Source organism: Scyliorhinus canicula, chromosome 28 (genome assembly GCF_902713615.1).
Source record: "Scyliorhinus canicula chromosome 28, sScyCan1.1, whole genome shotgun sequence".
NCBI classification, from domain to species: Eukaryota; Metazoa; Chordata; class Chondrichthyes; order Carcharhiniformes; family Scyliorhinidae; genus Scyliorhinus; species Scyliorhinus canicula.
In genome coordinates this window covers 10,448,988-10,468,556 of record NC_052173.1, presented here as the reverse complement: position 1 = coordinate 10,468,556, position 19,569 = coordinate 10,448,988, and the positions used below count along the sequence as shown (strand labels likewise).

The 19,569-nt window shown below is 50.2% G+C and overlaps 1 protein-coding gene across 18 annotated transcripts in view; it reads right to left on the bottom strand.

The window, feature by feature from the left end:
- LOC119958254 (CAP-Gly domain-containing linker protein 1-like) overlaps nt 1-19,569 on the bottom strand; it is a 113,656-nt gene that overhangs the window by 73,511 nt on the left and 20,576 nt on the right. For 3 of the 18 annotated variants that reach the window (XM_038786685.1, XM_038786686.1, XM_038786687.1), the window contains one exon: nt 6,568-6,746. The exons of the other annotated variants lie outside the window; for them this stretch is intronic. In XM_038786685.1, the coding sequence (XP_038642613.1) occupies nt 6,568-6,574 (7 nt within the window). In that variant the 5' untranslated portion in view covers nt 6,575-6,746. The remainder of the gene's footprint in view (nt 1-6,567; nt 6,747-19,569) is intronic. 18 annotated transcript variants of the gene reach the window in all.

The following is a 19,569-nucleotide window of genomic DNA, read 5'->3' as shown; positions in this document are numbered from 1 at the left end:
CCAGCCCCCCCCATCCCTGCCTCGTTCCAGGAACACTCTTCGAACCCTTGGAGTCCCACGCGCCCACACAAAACCCGTGATACTGCTGTTGACCCTCCTGAAAAAGGCCTTTGGGATAAAGATGGGGAGGCACTGGAACAAGAACAAAAACCTCGGGAGCACCGTCATCTTAACGGACTGCACCCTCCCCGCCAGTGACAGCGGTAACATATCCCACCTCTTAAACTCCTCCTCCATCTGCTCCACCAACCTTGTGAGGTTGAGCTTGTGCAGGGCCCCCCAACTCCCAGCCACCTGGACCCCTAGGTACCTGAAGCTCTTCCCTGCCTGCTTCAGTGAGAGCCTACCAATCCCCTCCTCTTGATCCCCCGGATGCACCACAAACAACTCACTCTTGCCCAGGTTCAGCTTATACCCCGAGAAACCCCCGAATTCCCCAAGGATCCTCATCACCTCCGGCATCCCCCCCACCAGGTCCGCCACATACAGCAGCAGGTCGTCCGCGTACAGTGACACTCGATGCTCCTCCCCACCCCGCACCATGCCCCTCCAGTTCCCTGACTCCCTCAATGCCATGGCCAGGGGCTCAATTGCCAACGCGAAGAGCAAGGGGGACAGGGGGCACCCCTGTCTCGTCCCCTGATGCAGCCGAAAGTACTCCGACCTCCTCCTATTCATGGCTACACTTGCCATCGGGGCCTCGTAGAGCAGCCTCACCCACCGAATAAACCCCTCCCCAAACCCAAACCTCTCCAACACCTCCCACAAGTACTCCCACTCCACCCTATCGAAGGCCTTCTCCGCGTCCAACGCCACCACTATCTCCGCCTCCCCTTCCACCGCCGGCATCATAATGACATTGAGGAGTCTTCGCACATTTGTGTTCAGCTGCCTTCCCTTCACAAACCCCGTCTGGTCCTCATGTATGACCCCCGGCACACAATCCTCTATTCTAGTGGCCAGGATCTTTGCCAGCAGCTTGGCATCGGTGTTCAGCAACGAAATCGGCCTATATGATCCACACTGCAGAGGGTCCTTGTCCCGCTTCAGGATCAAGGAAATCAGCGCCCGCGACATAGTTGGGGGCAAAGCCCCCCCCCTCCCATGCCTCGTTAAAGGTCCGAACCAACAGGGGGCCCAACAGGTCGAAATACTTTTTATAAAATTCCGCCGGAAACCCGTCCAGCCCCGGCGCCTTCCCCGACTGCATGCTCCCTATCCCTTTGACAACCTCCTCGATCTCGATCGGTGCCCCTAGTCCCTCCACCCGCTCCTCTTCCACCCTCGGGAAATGCAACCTGTCCAGGAAGCGCCCCATTCCACCCTCCTCCACCGGGGGCTCAGAGCGGTACAGTTCCCCATAAAAGTCCCTGAAGACCCCATTGACCTCTGCCCCCCTCCGCACCACCTTCCCAGCGCTATCCCTCACTCCCCCAATCTCCCTGGCCGCGTCTCGCTTCCGGAGCTGGTGCGCCAGCATCCTGCTCGCCTTCTCCCCGTGTTCATACACCGCCCCCTGTGCTTTCCTCCACTGGGCTTCCGCCTTTCTGGTCGTCAGTAGGTCAAATCTGGCCTGTAGGCTACGCCTCTCCCCCAGCAATCCCTCCTCCGGGGCCTCTGCATATCTCCTATCCACCTGCACCATCTCCCCTATCAGTCTTTCCCTTTCCCTCTGCTCCCCCCTCTCCCTATGGGCTCGGATGGAGATCAATTCCCCCCTCATCACCGCCTTCAATGCCTCCCAGACCGTCCCCACCCGAACCTCCCCGTTATCATTGGCCTCGAGGTATCTCTCAATACACCCCCGGACCCACCCGGCCACCTCCTCCTCTGCCAGCAGCCCCACCTCCATGCGCCAGAGCGGACGTTGGTCCCTCTCTTCCCCCAGCCCGAGGTCCATCCAGTGCGGGGCATGGTCCGAAATGGCAATGGCGGAGTATTCCACATCCTCCACCCTCGAAACCAACCCCCTGCTCAGGACAAAAAAGTCAATCCTCGAGTAGGCCTTATGTACATGGGAGAAAAAACGAGTATTCCCTGGCCCTTGGCCTCTCAAACCTCCAGGGGTCCACACCCCCCCCCCCCCCCCCCCCCCCAATCTGGTCCATAAATCCCCTCAGCACCTTAGCCGCCGCCGTCCGGGACTTGGATCGATCCAATGGGGGATCCAGCACAGTGTTAAAGTCTCCCCCCATGATCAGGCCCCCCACCTCCAGGTCCGGAATGCGGCCCAGCATACGCCGCATGAACCCCGCGTCGTCCCAATTTGGGGCATAAACATTCACCAACACTACCCGCTCCCCCTGCAGCTTGCCACTCACCATCACGTACCTCCCGCCACTGTCAGCCACCACCTTCAACGCCTCAAACGACACCTTCTTCCCCACCAGGATCTTCTCTTCCCTTTACTCTTCTCGTCCAGCCCTGAGTGGAATACCTGGCCCACCCACCCCTTTCTCAGCCGGACCTGGTCCACCACTCTCAGGTGTGTCTCCTGGAGCATGGCCACATCCGCCTTCAGTCCCTTCAGGTGCGCAACTACTCGGGCCCTTTTGACCGGCCCATTCAGCCCCCTCACATTCCAGGTTATCAGCCGGATCCGAGGGCTCCCTGCCCCCCTTCCCCTGCCGATTAGCCATACCCCATCCCTTGCCCACCCCCGGCCAGCGTCCCCCGCTCTGCCCGTTTCCCCCCGCGGCCACTCCCCCCCCCCCCCCCCCCCCCCCCCACACACACCCCCCTCCAGCACCCCCTGCGTCCTCCAGCTCCTTCCTGACCGTTTCAGCAGCAACCCGGTAACCCCCCCCCGTCCCCGTCTCCCCCCCCCCCCCCCCCCCCCCCCCCCCCCCAGGCTAGGACCCCTCCTAGCCATGCCCCCCCCCTCTACAGCACTCCCGTGAGCCAGCTATCTTCTGCTGACCCCGGCGGCTCCCGCCCTACTTTCGGCAACCCAAGCTCCTTCAAGCAATGGCCAAGGGTTCTACTATAGCCAATGCAAACAGGAGGGGGGACATAGGGCATCCCTACCTCATTCCCCAATGTAATGCGAAATACCCCAAGTTTGAATTATTCGTACGCACACTTGCCTTTGGTTCCTTATATAGCAGCCGCACCCATGCCCCAAACTTTGGCCAATCCCAACCCTCCCCAGTACCACCATCAGATAACCCTAATCGAATGTCCTCTTCGCATCCAGAGCCACCACCACTTCCGTCTCCCTTCCTCTGCTGGAGTGAGGATCACATTCAGCACCCTCCTCACATTTGAAAACAACTGCATTCCCATAACTCCGTTTGGTCCTCCCCAATTACCTTCAGGAGACTCCCCTCTAGCCTTAATGTTAACACCTTTGCTAACATTTTGACATCTGCATTCAGCTGAGAAATGGGTCTATACGAATGTTTTTCAAATTTTCTTTCTGGGGATCCATTCTTACCAACCAGCCAACCTTCGGGACCCACGCCGGCCGACCTTCGCGACCCATGCTCTTGGGTCAGCGCACTGATGTCAGGAGGAGGGGTTACGGGAACAGAGTGGGGGAGTGGGCCTAGCTAGGGTGCTCTTTCAGAGGGTCGGTGCAGATTCGATAGGCCAAATGCCTCCTTCTGCACTATAGTGATTCTATAACATCATACCCCCATGTTTTAATTTGTGCCCTCAACTCATCTCCCTTGTTCGTCCGCCTCCTTCGTTTAAAATAAACACCATCCAATCTTGCCAACTCCTTTGTGACTTAACTGGTCTAGAACCTCTTGACTTACTTGCTGTCTCTTCTAATTTTGGCTGTGTATCTCCTCCTGCTGAACCTTCTCTCAGGATCGCAGGCCCCTGTCAAGTTAGTTTAAACCCTCCCCAACAGCACTGGTAAACCTCCCTGCAAAGGCACGGTCCCATTTTGGTTCAGATGCAACCCATCCACCTTGTACAGGTCCCGCCATCTGCAAAAATGGCCTCAACGTTTAGAAATCCAAAGTCCTCCCTCCTGCACCATCACTCCAGCCATGCATTCATTTGGACTAGCCTTCTATTTCTATACTCACAGCACATGGCACCGGAAGTAACCCAGAGATCCTGGCTGCTGTTTTTTAATCTACATCCTAGCTTCCTAAATTCTGCTTGCAGGACCTCATCCCTTTTTCTGCCTATATCGCCGGTACCCATGTGTACCACAATATCTAAATATTTGTCCTCCCCCTTCAGTATGCCCTGAAACTGTTCGGTGACATCCCTGACCCTGGCACCAGGGAGGCAACATACCATCCTGGAGTCTCTTTTGAAACCCCGGAAATGCCTGTCTGTTCCCCTTACAATTGAATCCCCAACCACTCTTCCTCCTTCCCTCTTGTGCAGCAGACCCACCCAGGGTGTCCTGAAGTTGGCTGCTACTGCTTTGCCCTGTACAGTCAACTTCCCCCAACAGTATCCAAAACGGTATATCTGAAAGTAAGGGGGATGGCCACAGGGGACTCCTGCACTACCTGCCTTCCTCTACTCTGCCTGGTGGTCACCCATGCCCTTTCAATCTTCACCTGCGGCATGACCACCTCACTCAATGTGCTATCTACGACTTGACCAGCGTCACAGATGCTCCACCCTCAGCTCCAGCTCCGATATGCGGTTAGCCACTAGCTGCAGTTGGACACACTTCCTGCACAGGGTCAACTGAAACTTCCGTGATTTGCCACAGGAGGAGCATATCATGAGCGCAAGCTCTCCTACCATGACTATCCTTAAGCCCCTTTTTTACTCCCTTTTTAAACAGAAAATTATGTTTGTATAATACGATTAACTTATCGTCTTCCTTGCGCGAACTTTACTTCCGTTACCCTAATTTGTTTACTTATATTACTTTATTATAATGATCCTGACTTTCACTTATTTGGGCGGCACGGTGGCACACTGGGTAGCACTGTTGCTTCACAGCGCTAGGGTCCCAGGTTCGATTCCCGACTTGGGTCACTGTCTGTGCGGAGTCTGCACGTTCTCCCCGTATCTGCGTGGGTTTCCTCCGGGTGCTCCGGTTTCCTCCCACAAGTCCCGAAAGACGTGCTGTTGGGTAAATTGGACATTCTGAATTCTCCCTCAGTGACCCGAACAGGCGCCGGAATGTGGCGACGAGGGGCTTTTCACAGTAACTTCATTGCAGTGTTAATGTAAGCCTACTTGTGACAATAATAAAGGTTATTATTATTATTATAATGTAACCTTACAGGTTCAACATGGTTGTGCAAACTCCGGGAGAGGCGGTGACTGATTTTTTGACCCACCTCAGGCAGCTGGCGGAGCACTGCAAGTTTGGGCGGTTGGTGGAGCCCACATTAGACTTAAAGCGGGCCATTAAGTTAGCACTATCCCGTGAAAATGCGGAGAAAGGAGGACAGGAACTTCAAGGGTCAATGGACTATGGGGTCACAAGTGTGACCCGACATCCACATGGGACTCCCGCGACATCCAAGGGTACTGCCCAAATGGCCAGGTCACCTCCAAAGTGACAACCAAAGGTGCACTACCGTAGTCGGGCCCAGTATTCAGGAACCACTATAGCCAGCAGGCTACTTCCCCTGAGGAAGAAGGGGAATTCCAACCACATTGCCAGACATGTGGACGGAGATCACACAGCAGTCAGGGCCGCCAAAATTGGAGGAGAGTACACCGCCCAGGGCAGGCGATGACATCACCGCGAGCCAGGGCCTTGCACTTGGCCCCACCTGAGGAAGACAATATGATGCAGCTAAACTGCGTCACGACCCTGAAGGTGGCACCAATCCGGGTCACACTACAGGTGAATGGATACCCCCTGGTGATGAACTTGGACAGAGGAGCCGCCGTCTCCATCACTGGTCAATAAAACTTTCACCAACTCTGGACAGGGATCTTGCCACTAACCCTGTGTGACACCGAGACCAGATTGGCGACTTAGACAGGTGAACTGCGGAGCATCGTTGGAACCACCATGACCCCAGTGACCCACGTGCAGCAGACAATCTAGCTACCTTTAGTCGTGATGATGGGCTGGGACCTAACCTGCTAGGGCGTGATTTGGCTACGAGTCCTCCGTTTCAATTGGCAGCTGATTTTACAAATGGGCACTGGAAACTTGTATGAAGTCCTGTGCAAATATACTGAAGTAATCCATGGGGGCCTGGGCAGAATAAAGGGGGCCAAGACTCATATCTACCTAGACCCAGAGGCTCTGCCCAGATATTTCAGGGCATGGCCTGTTCTTTACGTCTCACTTGTTAAGGTTAATGCAGAGCTGCAGCACCTAGAGGATCTGGGAATCATATGCCCAGTACAGTTTGCGGAGTGGGCAGCACCCGTAGTACCAGTTATGAAGCCAGACACGTTTGTTCGACTGTGTGGGGACTACAAACTAACGGTGAACAGGGCTTCCCACCTGGACCGTTACCCTATGCCTACAAAGAAGACTTACATGTGAAATTGGCTGGAAGGTGCTTCTTTACGAAACTTGATATGAGCCATGCTTATCTGCAGTTGGAACTGCACTGCGCATCTAGAAAATATGCAACTATAAACACGCACAGGGGATTATTCGAGTACACTCACCTCCCATTCGGGGTCTCGCTGGCTTCTGCGATCTTCCAAAGGGTGATGGAGGCTTACTTCAGGGACTGCCATAAGTAGCAGTGTATTTGGATGATGTGCTCTTTGCAGGTACCACTGACAAGGAGCACATGGAAAAACTGGAGGAAGCACTCAGACCGTTCTCCCAGGTTGGCACCCATCTGAAAAGAAGCAAATGCGTTTTCAGAGCAAAAGCGGTAACGTGACTTCCGGTGGCGGTATGTTGAGGGAAGATGCACACGAGGTGCCTCCCGCCAGGGTACTGCATTTTTAGCCATTTTCACCCAGTTTCTAGTGGTACTTTTAAAAAAATCCCATCTGATCGATCCTCTAGGTGCTGCAGCTCTGCATCAACCTTAGCGAGTGAGACGTAAAGAACAGGCCATGCCCTGAAATATCTGGGCAGAGCCTCTGGGTCTACGTAGATGTGAGTCTTGGCCCCCCCACATAAGGGAAATGCCCAGAAATACCAAGGCAAAGAAAGCTGAAGAAAGAAATTCATTGATGGAATCTGAGACTTCTCGGAGCTCTTCGGTGGAGTAAATAGCGGAGGTTGCTGCTGCGACTCCGCCCACGCCACTAACGGCCAAGATGCTTACCGGCATCTTGGCTGCGAAATATGAGAAGCAAAGGCGATCGATAAAGTGGACAGTCTGGATAATCGTTCCAGGAGGCAGAATATCAGAATTGTGGGGTTGCCAAAGGAATAAGACTATAAGACATAGGAACAGAATTAGGCCATTCGGCCTATCAAGTCTGCTCCGCCATTCAATCATGGCTGATATGTTTCTCATCCCCATTCTCCTGCCTTCTCCCCACAACCCCTGATCCCCTTATTAATCAAGAACCTATCTACCTCTGACTTAAAGATACTCAGTGATTTGGCCTCCACAGCCTTCTGCGGAAGTTTTATTTTGTTAGGAGGTTTTATTTTGTTATTTAAATAATGTGCTCTTTTATTTTATGACCAGACTTTTATTCAATGATGTGAGTATTATTTCCTGCTCTGGTATTTCTTTATCAAATTTATACTGTGCCTATGAATTACATAGGGTTAGGGCAGCACGGTGGCCTAGTGGTTAGCACAACCGCCTCACGGCGCTGAGGTCCCAGGTTCGATCCCGGCTCTGGGTCACTGTCCGTGTGGAGTTTGCACATTCTCCCCGTGTCTGCGTGGGTTTCGCCCCCACAACCCAAAAATGTGCAGAGTAGGTGGATTGGCCACGCTAAATTGCCCCTTAATTGGAAAAAATAATTGGGTAATCTAAATTTTAAAAAAAAATGAATTACATAGGGTTGAATCTGGCCTTAACTCTTCTAACTTTATGTTTTGAGTTCTAATCCCCCAGCATTTGTGCTAAATGTTGGACATTATTTACAATGATCTCTCCCTTCCACACACCCAGCTTAATACCACCCCCCCCCCCTCCCCCCGCAGCCTCGCCAATGACACACAGCGACACTGCCTCTATTTTTAAAGATGTTTGGGGAGGGTGGATTCATGTCCCCTCCTGAGCTGGATTGAGTGCACCGGACACTCCGGCAGAAGCCCAGTCCGAATGAACCGCCACAAGCTGTTATCGTCGAGTTCCATAGCTTTCAGGAAAGGGAACGGGCCCTGAGATGGGCGAAGGATCATTGTGATTAGAAGTGGGAAGGCCAGGCCATCAGGATGTATCAAGACGTTGGGGCGGATCTGGCAAGGAAGCAGGCACCATTCAATAAAGTCAAGGACGCCCTGTATAAGAGCGGAGTTTGATTTGGGGTGGTATACCTGGGGTGGCTCAGAGGGACTTTTAGTTGAAAGACTTTTTTTTTATGTTCTTAGGTGGGATCACAGTTTTGTAAGTTGGATTTGAGTGGAGGGCTCAATATTATGGGGGTTTTTGTTCTTGTGTTATAACTGTTAAGGGAAGTATATGGCTCCCTGTTGGAGTACTTTGTTGCAAAGAGTTTTGTTCTACTTTGTATTTTTCTTCACTCTAGGCGGGGGATGCTTCGCTAATGAAAGTCTTAGCTAGTTAACGGGAGTGGAGCACCAGTGGTAGCTTAGGATAAATTTGGATGAGCTTAATGTTTATGTTCGGTTTGGGGTTAGCATTAGTAGAAGTAGAGTTTAGGGTTTTTTTTTTGCCTCACTGTTATGTGTATTGTCATGTGAGAGTACCTTTAAGAAATGGGTGTTTATAAATGGGTGTATATAAATATCTGTAGTGAGAGTTACTGCAGTGATGTCAGAGTGGGTGGAGCTGGGCTGGCTGTCAGCTTTTTACTTTCGTTTTAGGCTGTTTGCTGCAGGGTGTGTTTTAGTTTTGTTTTCAATGTTGGAGCTGAAGCCAGACAGAGTAGGTGTACTGTTGATCACTCTGCCATGAAAAGACTATCTCTTGATCATTTGGTGAATTCAGAATTATAAATGTTCTGAGTAGTGAATGTAAACCTGATGTGCTTCTGTTAAAAGGTGTTTCTTGTCTTCTGGATGTTGTTTGGGAAGTTATTAAGGATTACTTAGTGTTGTATTCTTTGGGGTTGTATTTGAATTGATGGTTGCTAAGATATTCACTGTATGTTTTAAAAAGGTTAACTTGAGCTCATAGAATAAACATTGTTTTGCTTTTTAAAAATATTTTCCATTTCTGCTGTACCACACCTGTAGAGTGGGCCGGGTGCTCCCCATACCACAATCTATTAAAAGTTGTGGGTCAGGTGAACTCCATGATACACTTTGGCATTCATCTAAACCATGGCCCATAACAGTATGTACATTTGGATGTGGTATTGTTTGAGGACAGGGAGGTGGGGGTAGGTTGGGGGTATTTGTTTACCTGAAAAGTTTGAATGTTAATGTGGTGGCGCAGTGGTTAGCACCGGGTTCGAACATTGTCCCGGGTCACTGTCCATGTGGTTTGCACATTTTCCCCGTGTCTGCGTGGGTCTCACCCCCACAACGAAAAGATGTGCTGGGTAGGTGGATTGGCCACGCTAAATTGCCTCTTAATTGGAAAAAAATGAAATTAAATTAAATTTTAAAAATAAAATCAAAATAAGTATTTAATTTGGGTTAGACAGTAGGGCCCGGGGGTGGGGCAGTAATTCTGATTAATAAAAGGGTTCAATTTTCAGCCGCTAAGATCTTGACGAATCCGAATGGTAGATTTGTGATTGTTAGTGAGTCCTTGGCAGGCACCTTGGTGATCCTGGTTAATGTCTATGCACGAAATTGGGATGATATGGGCTTTCTTATCGAGTTGGTAGCCTCCATTCCTGACTTGGACTCGCATCAGCTAATCTTAGGGGGGAGGTGGGACTTAAACTGTGTTCTGGATCCGAGGATGCATCGATCTAGGCCCAAGTCGCTGGCTCCATCAAGGGTGGCAATGGTGTTGTTGGCTTTTATGGAGCAAATGGGAGGTGGGGGGGCAGACCCCTGGAGTTTTTTGCATCTGAGGGATAAAGATCCCCCCCCCCCCCCCATGTCCATCGGGTTTACTCACGGATTGACGTTTTTGCAGTGGGTCGGTCTCTCCCTCCATGGGTGAACAAGGTGGAGTATTCGACAATTGTGATTTCAGACCATGCTCCACAGTTTGTGGATTTGGCCCAAGAATCAGGTCCCTCCCAATGCTCACCATGGAGGTTGGATACTGTTGGCAGACAAAGGATTTTGTGAACATATGTCCTCTGCCGTTGGGGAGTATATCAAATTTAATAAAAGTGAGTCTATCTTGCCTTCTATGCTGTGGCAAGCCCTTAAAGTGGTCATTAGGGGAGAGATAATTTCCTACAAAGCACACGTGGAAAGGACTGCGAGAGTGGAGTGGCAGAGGCTGGTGGACTCCATCCTTGAGGTGAACCATCAGGATGCCCCTACCGCAGAATTACTTGCGAGTAGGAAAAAGCTACAGACGCAGTTTGATTTGCTATCAACGGGTAACGCAGTGAGCCATCGCGATGCTCAAGGGAGGCATTTTATGAACATGGGGAGAAGACCAGACACCTTTTAGCTCATCGTCTGAGGTGTCATACTGCTTCCTGAGAGATTGTAGAGACAAGGGATTCAGGCGGCAGTATGGTTTTCGCCCTGGCTAAAGTCAACGCGGCTTTCAAAACATTCTGTCGGGATGTCTATAGATTGGAACTTGCAGCGGAGGGTTCAGCCATGGTGGAGTTTTTGGATGGGTTATCCTTCCCATTAGTGGAGAGTGAGGCAGGAGGAGTTGGAATCCCGCTGGACTCTGAGGAAATTATGAAATGTGTTAGGTTAATGCAGACACGTAAATCTGGCCCTGGTGGATTCCCCATTGAGTTTTACAAGAGGTTTGCAGGTCAGTTGATCCTGTTAATATTGGACATGTTCAATGACTCCTTGTCCCAGGGTCCGTTGCCCATTACACTAAAGTAGGCCTTTATTTCCCTGATGCTGAAGAAGGACAAAGACCCTACGGAATGTGGGTCATTTCGACCCGTTTTGTTTTTGAATGCAGACGTTAAATATTTCGCAAAGATCCTGGTGCTGCAGTCGGACCCCTACCTTCCAGATGTGATTACAGAAGACCAGACAGGCCTCGTTAAAGGTTGGCAATTGTCAGCCAATATACGGTGGCTGTTAAATATTGTCCTTCCCTCCTGGCTTGTGCCCGAACCAGAGGTCCATGGACGCCAAAAAAGTGTTTGATAGGGTGGAGTGGGGATATCTCTTTGAGGTCCTCGGGAGGTTAGATTTTGGGCAAAAGTTCATTCCTTGGTTTCATTTGCTGTATAGAGTCCCTACTGCTAGTGCCCGCACTAATGTGTTGAGGTTGGGGTATTTTCCGTTCGAGGGGTACGAGGCAGAGATGTTAGGGGAAAATGGAGGCGAGAACTTGTTGGGGTTCCAGTTTGGATGCTTTAGTAACTGCCTCGATTCCGTTCTCTACTGCGAGATTTTCTTCGACTCCGGTGGTGGTGTCCACCCTGAGAATCTGGAAACAGTTCAGACAGCATTTTAAATTTAGCTCCATGTCGTTATTGGCCCTTATCCATAGTAATAATCTGTGTGCTGGCGAGTTTGGACTCGACGTCTAGAACATGGGAGGGGAAGGATCAGAAGAGATTTGGGGACTTGTTCATGGAGGGAAGATTTGCCATTTTTGAGGAGCTGTTGGAAAAATTTCAACTCTCTGTGACTAATTTGTTTAGATGCTTCCAGATTCATGATTTTTTATGGAAGACTATTCCTTCTCTTCCCCGGCACCACCGTCATGCCTGTTGAAGAGGATTTTTTCTTTAGCCGGGTCTGGTGGGGGACGTATTTTGGGTATTATGGTCAAATCACATCAGTGGAGCCAGCTCCGTTGGATGAGATGAAGATAAAATGGGAGGGGGAATTGGGTCCTAATCTGGATGAAGAGGTGTGGAGAGAGGCACTTCATAGGGTCAACTTCACGTCCTCCTGTGCTCGGCTTAATTTGATCCAGTTCAAGGTGGTGTACAGGGCTCATCTGACCAAGGTAAGGATGAATGTTTTTTTCGGGGTGTGAGCGGTGTTTTCGAGGGCCGGCTAATTGAACGCATATGTTCTGGTTGTGTCCCAAGCTGTTGAGCTTTTGGGTCTCTTTCTTTGACACCATGTTAGAGATTCTTAATGTCAAACTGGAGCCTTGTCCACTGGTGGCCATTTTCGGGGTCTCGGACTTGCTGTGCTGCAGACAGGGGTGGAGGCTAATGTCCTCGCCTTTGCCTCGTTCACGGAATCCATAGAATCCCTACAGTACAGAAGGAGGCCATTCGGCCCATCGAGTCTGCACCGGCCCTTGCTACGATCGAGCACCTACCAAGGCCCAGTCCCCCACTCCAAGCCCCATAACTACACCCAACTATTGGGCAATTTAGCATAGTCAGTTCACCTAAACGGCACATCTTTGGACTGTGGGAGGAAACCGGAGCACCTGGAGGAAACCCACACAGACACGGGGAGAACGTGCAAACTCCACACAGACAGTAGGCCCGAGGTCAGAATCGAACCTGGGACACTGGCTATATGAGGCAACAGTGCTAATCACTGTGCTACCGTGCCGCCACCTCGTTAACAGCCAGGAGGCGAGTTATGCTTGGGTGGAGGTCTCCTAATCCACCCTGGTTGGGTGACCTAATGGAGTTTCGACATTTGCCGAAGGTCAAGTACACCGCTTGGGGGTCGGTAGAAGGGTTCTACCTAAGATGACAGCCATTGTTTCCTTTTTTAAGGAGTTACTCGCCGTCAGTGTTTTCTTTTAGTTTAATGTGTATGTGGGGGAGGGGTTGGATTGTATGTGTTCTTGATTGCTGATTGTGTACTTTTTACATCGTTATTTGAAGCATCTGTTTGCATTATATTGTTAAACTATTTTGATCTAATGAAAAAGTTTTCAATAAAAGTATATTTTAAGAAGGCAGTAATGTACTTGCAGTACAGGGTGGACAAAGAAGGCCTGCACCCTGTGGAGGAGAATGTTCAGGCCATAAAAGGGGCCCCAACTCTGAATAATGCTACAAAACTGCGATTGTTCGTAGGCTTTGTGAATTACTGTGGAAAATTAATTTCAAACTTAGACACTCTGTTGGCATCCCTTCACAATAGTTACAAAAGAACCAAAAGTGGACCACAGGAAGCGGAGTGCATCAGGGTGAAGAGATATTTGTCATCCTCTCAACTCCTTCCACACTATGACCCATCTCGACCGCTCATCCTTACTTGCAATTCCTCCCCATGTGGCATCAGGGTGGTGCTGGCCCATAGATGGGATGATGACATGGAGCACCCCATTGCGTTCACATCAAGAAATCTGGCAGACACGGAGCGGCGCTATGCCCAGATAGAGAAGGCTTGGCAGTGGTGTTTGGGGTCAAGAAATTTCATCAGTATGTCTATCACTTCATCATTAATGACCACAAGCCTCTGCTGGGCCCCTTTAAAGAGAATGAGGGAATTCCCTCCATATCATTGGCCCGGATTCAGCACTGGGCACTGGTGTTCGCAGCATATGAGTATTCTTTCCAACATCGGCCAGGGGCCCAGATAGCTCCCGCTGACACACTTAGTCACCTCCCGCTGCCCATGAGTCCCCTGTCTCCAGCAGTGGTGGATGAAGTCGTGGCGATTCTGAATTTTATGGACACACTGTGATGGCCATTCCGATACAAGCATGGACACAACAAAAGGATCCCAAATTAGCAAAGCTCCACCTTGTTATTATATGGAGGTTACAGGGGACCTCTCCTCACAGAGGCCCTACAGTCCTATAGCCAGAAAATACAAAAATTAAGTGTGGAAGATGGTATCCTCCTGGGGGGGGGGGGGGGGGGGGGGGGTGTCTCATGGTCATCCCCCCGCCGGGTCAGGAGTTGGTCCAAAATCATTTACACACCCGGGCGCCTCAAAAATGAAGATGCTGGCTCCAGGTGGCCTGGAATCGATGGGGACATCGAGTGAGACATGCATAGATGTCCAGCGTGTCAGGAACACCAAAAGCGTCCACCTGCAGCCTCCCTTCACCCCTGGGAATGGCCAGTTCCTCCCTGGGTAAGACTGCATACTAATTTTGCTGGGCCTTTTATGGGGTCGACGTTTCTTATCTGCTGAGGGGCTGCCTTCTCAGGACCCAGTTAAGCCCGACTTCCCCAAACCTGGGTGGGAAAGCAAAACTACAGCAAGATGCGCAGAGACAATATCATGACCATCGGACACCAGGGCGGAATTTCCAACCGGGAGCCACGATCTACGCCCGCAATTTTGGAGATGGTGCCCTCTGGCTCCCAGAGGTCATAGTGGAGAGAACAGAGGCAGCACAGTGGCTAGCACTGCTTCCTCATAGCACCAAGGGCCGGGTTCAATCCCGGCCCCGGGTCACTGTCCGTGTGGAGTTTGCACATTCGCCCCTTGTCTGTGTGGGTCTCACCCCCACAACCTAAAGATGTGCAGAGCAGGTGAATTGGCTATGCTAAATTGGCTGTTAATTGGAAAAAAAATTGGGCAGTTTTCAAAAGAAAAAAAATAGTGGAGAGAACAGGGCCTATCTCATACGAAGTCAAGGTCCAAGGGGAGGCCCTACACGTAAGCATGTGGACCACCTAAAGAAGCGAGAGCCCACTCTACAGGAAGCCCAACCAGAGACATTGATACCCCCGCCTTGCCAAGAACTACCCCTCAGCCAGGGAGTGCATTCAACCGTGGCCCAACACCAGGGGATGAACTGATGTCGTCTCCTGAGCTGAATAGGGGCCCAGCGAACACTCTGGTTGAGGCCACAGGCGAATGAACCGCTATGGTTGGTGATAGTATGTTCTGAGTAGTGAATGTAACAAAAGGGTCCGGTGTTTTGCGGGAAGGGTCATGGCAGATCAGGGAGGTATAGTCACTGGGACATTGGAAGGTAAGTTAGTGGTGTTGTTGAATGTGTGTGCCCCAAACTGGGATGATGTAACAGTCTTGGGGAGATTGTTGGTGGCAATACCGGATTTTGATACACATCAGTTGATTCGTGGGGGAGACATGAAATGTGTCTTATCCACGGATAAGATGGTGCGCCAGCTGTGGCGCTCGAAGTGGGTTATGTATGAGTATGGTCAGAAGGCCAGTCATCTCTTGGCTTGCCAGTTGAGGCGGCGGACAGCCTCCTGAGAGATTATCCAGGTCAGAAACTCGGGTGGCAGGCTCATATCCGCTTGTATCCGCTCTGGACAAAGCTTTTTTTTTTTTAAATTTTTTTTTTTATAAATTTAGATTACCCAATTATTTTTTCCAATTAAGGGGCAATTTAGCATGGCCAATCCCCCTACTCTGCACGTTTTTGGGTTGTGGGGGCGAAACCCACGCAGACACGGGGAGAATGTGCAAACTCCACACGGACAGTGACCCAGAGCCGGGATCGAACCTGGGACCTCAGCGCCGTGAGGCGGTTGTGCTAACCACTAGGCCACCGTGCTGCCCTTGCTCTGGACAAAGTTAATGGAGTGTTTGAAACGCTTTAGAAGAACTTTTCTTGAGGTCTTGGAGAAGTTTGGTTTGGGGCTGGTTTAGCACAGGGCTAAATCACTGGCTTTTAATGCAGACCAAGGCAGGTCAGCAGCACGGTTCAATTCCCGTACCAGCCCCCCCCCCCCCGAACAGGCGCCAGAATGTGGCGACTAGGAGCTTTTCACAGTAACTTCATTTGAAGCCTACTTGTGATAATAAGCGATTTTCATTTCATTCGTTTGGGTTGGGTCCCAAGTTTGTGTCTTGGATACGACTGTTGTACAAGGCCCCAACAGCCTGTGTCCGCACCAATACCATGAACTCAGAGTACTTCCAATTAAATAGGGGAACGAGGCCCCTCTTGTTTGCATCGGCAATAGAGCCTTTGGCCATCACCATGAGGGCTTCAGATAATTGGAGGGGGATAGCAAGGGGAGGGGTGGGGCAGAAGGTGTCACTGTCTGCTGATGATCTCTTTCTTTATGTGATGGCCCCGGTCCCCACCAATGGGCGACATAATGGAACTGCTGAGACGCATTGGTTCTTTTTCATGTACAAGTTAAACTTGGGGAAAAGTAAGTGCTTTCCAGTAAATTCCTCAGGGAGGGGAGCTATCTTTTTGTATGGCTGGTTCCAGCTTTAGGTATATGGGGGTCCAAAAAGCCTGGGATTGGTCCCGTCCCCGTAAAGTGAACTATACGAGCTTGGTATGGAGGGTCAAGACCAATCTGCAAAGGTGGGATAATCTTCCCATGTCTTTGGCAGGTAGGGTTCAGTCAATCAAGATGAACATTTTGCCAATATTTTTGTTTTTGTTCCAGTGTTTACTGGTCTTTCTCCCTAAATCCTTTTTTTGGGAGAGTTGAAAAGTTAATTATGTCCTTTATATGGGCGGGCAAGACTGTGAAGATTCGTAAGGTAGTCCTTCAAAGGGATAGACAGTCAGGGGGCTTGACATTGCCGAACCTGACATTTTACTACTGGGCAGCTAATGCAGAGAAGGTGTTGGGTTGGTGTCGTGATCTGGGAGCCACGTGGGTGCAGATGGAATCAAAGTCATGTAGAGAGTCTGGTTTGAGGTCATTTGCACTGACCTCACTCCCGTTCTCACCGGCAAAGTATTCGGCAAATACAGTGGCTGTCTTGACTTTGGAAGATATGGAGACAATTCCGACAGCATTTTAAATTGGGGTGAGTGTCGAAGCTCGCTCCCATTTGTGCGAACCATCTGTTCGAGCCTGCGAGACTAGATGCCACCTTCCGGGGGTTGGAGGGGGAGGGGCTGGATAGAGTGGGTGATTTGTTCCCAGAGAGGTGGTTTGCCAGTTGGAAGGAACTGTTTGGGCTCTTGCAATCTGACTTATTCAGATATTTACAAGTTCGCAACTTTGAGAAACGGACGTTCCCGACATTCCCCGTGTCACCATTAACCTCTCCAATGGAGAGGGTTCTTTCGCTCGCAGGGTCAGAGGACGGGAGCATTTCTGGTATTTATGGACGGATTATGTCGGGGATTCAGTGTCGGTGGCAGGGGGGTTAAGGCCAGGTGGGAGGAGGGGTTAGGGCCCATATTAGATGATAAAGTGTGCAGTGAGGCCCTGTGGAGGGTGAACGCCACGTCCTTGTGCACAAGGCTTGGTTTAATCCAACTCAAAGTAGTTTATTGGAGTTGCTTTATTAGTTAAAGATGGCATCAAGGCTGTATTAAGAAATTATATTGCCACTAAATTGATCTCGGTGGATATACAAAACAAGAGAAAAAAACTCCTTGGTAGGAGTAATTGACAGGCCCCCATGTAATACTTCCAAAATGGGGTATAGTATAAACCAATAAATAATGAGGGCTTGTGAGAAGGGCACAACGGTAATGTGTGATTTTAATATGCATATTGACTGAATTAATCAAATTGGCATGGGTAGCCTCAAGGGAGATTTCATAGAGTGCATGAGGGATTGTTTCTTAGAGCAATATGTTATGCAGCCAACCAGGGAGCACGCTATTTTAGATTTAGTATTATGTAACAAAGAAGGTTTGATAAATAGCCTTGTCGTTAAGGATCCTCTTGGATGGAGTGATCACAGTATGCTAGAATTTCAAATTCAAATTGAGCAAGAGATGATAGAGTGCCATACTAGAGTTTTAGCATTGGGCAGAGGTAATTAAACAAGCCAGAGGAAAGAGTTTGATCTACCAATTGAGGGTAGATCAGTTGAGGAACAATGGCGGATGTTCAGGGAGATATTGAATACCACTCAAAGTACATTCCTGAGAGCAAGAGGAATTGTAAAAGGGAGAAAAACATTCCATGGTTAAACAAGGAAGTCAAGGGAGGCACAAAGGCAAAATCCAGGTCATACCATAATGATAAAGATTGTAGTAAGTTGAAAAATTGGGAGAACTTTAAAGTTCAGCAAAAGGCTACTAAAAATAAAATCAAAAGAGCCAAGAATTATGATGGCCTGCACCCTCGGGTACTAAAGGGAGTGGCAGCAGAGATAGTGGATGCATTGGTTATGGTATTTCAGAATTCCCTGGATTCTGGAAGGGTCCCAGTGTATTGGAAACACGCTAATGTGAAGCCCCTATTCAAAAAGGGAGAGAGGTAAAATGTAGGAAACTATAAACTGGTGAGCTTGACCTCTGTGGTGGGGCAGTTGCTGGAATCAATCGTTAAGGAGGAGATGACTGAACTTTTGGAAAGATAAAGCTCAATCCACCATTGTCAGCATGGTTTTATGAAGGGCAAATCATGCTTGTTTGCGCAAGTTCTTTGAGGACGTAACCAGCAAGGTGGATTATAGGGAACATGCAGATGTGGTATATCTAGACTTCCAGAAGGTGCTTGTTAAGGTGCTCCATAAAAGACTGATCCAGAAGGTGAGATCATAGGGGATTGGGGGTGGAGTACTAGATTGGATTGACTGACTGAAAGAAAGCAGAAGGTCGGGATAAATGGGTCCTTTTCTGGCCAGACGCTCAGTGCTCACAGCCTTCTGGAGGTACTCTGTTCTGACAATGGGACGGTGTTTGCCAGTGCAAAATTCGCCAGTTTTTTTTATAGAACAAATGAGATCCGCCACGTCCGCACTGCTCTGTACCTCCCGGCCTCGAACGTGTTGGCTGAGCGGGCAGTGCAGACTTTCAGGCAGGGAATGTGGAAGCAGACCACGTGCTCCCTTGAAACGCATCTAGCATGTTTTATCTTTTTTTTTTAAATAGGACCACACCGCACGCCACCATGGGTGTGGCACCTTCGGAATTACTATTAGGATGATGCCTTCGCACACGGTTTAGTTTTGTGCTGCCAGGAAGGTCTGTAGTGGACAGGATTGGTCTGAAGAGGATTGATGCAGGCAAAACTTTTCACTGGGCAATGCGGTTCACGTCAGGAATTAGAGCGTCGGTGCCACATGGTCTCCTACACGGTACGGATGCAGGGCCAGGAGTCCAACAGGCACATGGACCACCTCCAGGATCGCGTGCCGACTATTGCCGAACTACTCCCAGATGTCCCGGCACCATCTCACCCGCTGTTACAACAGATGCCGGCTCCACAGGTCCCAGACCCCCAGGAATTCAAAAATGAGGGTCACAGTGACCTTGGATTCTGACTCCGAGATGGAGACGCAGCCGCCAGAGATTCCCGATGTCCAGGTTGCAAGTCCAGCGCGACTACATTGGGGCCACCTCGACGATCCGCTCGGAGCGAGTCCCCCATGCGCTCTGGAACCCGCACGGATGGCACCCAAGTACCCACCCCAGACAAAAAGGACGAAGGAACTTCGCGACATCCCGCCATGGCAGATACCACTCAGGACTTTGGGGGGGGGGGGGGGGGGGGAGTATTATAACCCGCATGGGAGGCACAGGGTATGGACTATTAGGTTCCCCGTGACCTCGGCAGAATATGAACGTTCCCATTAAAGGCGTGGGGCTTCCCCTCAACAAGAGAAGCCTGATCGACATAAAACCCCCAGCCCGGATATGGGCTGGAGTAGCATTCGGGGAG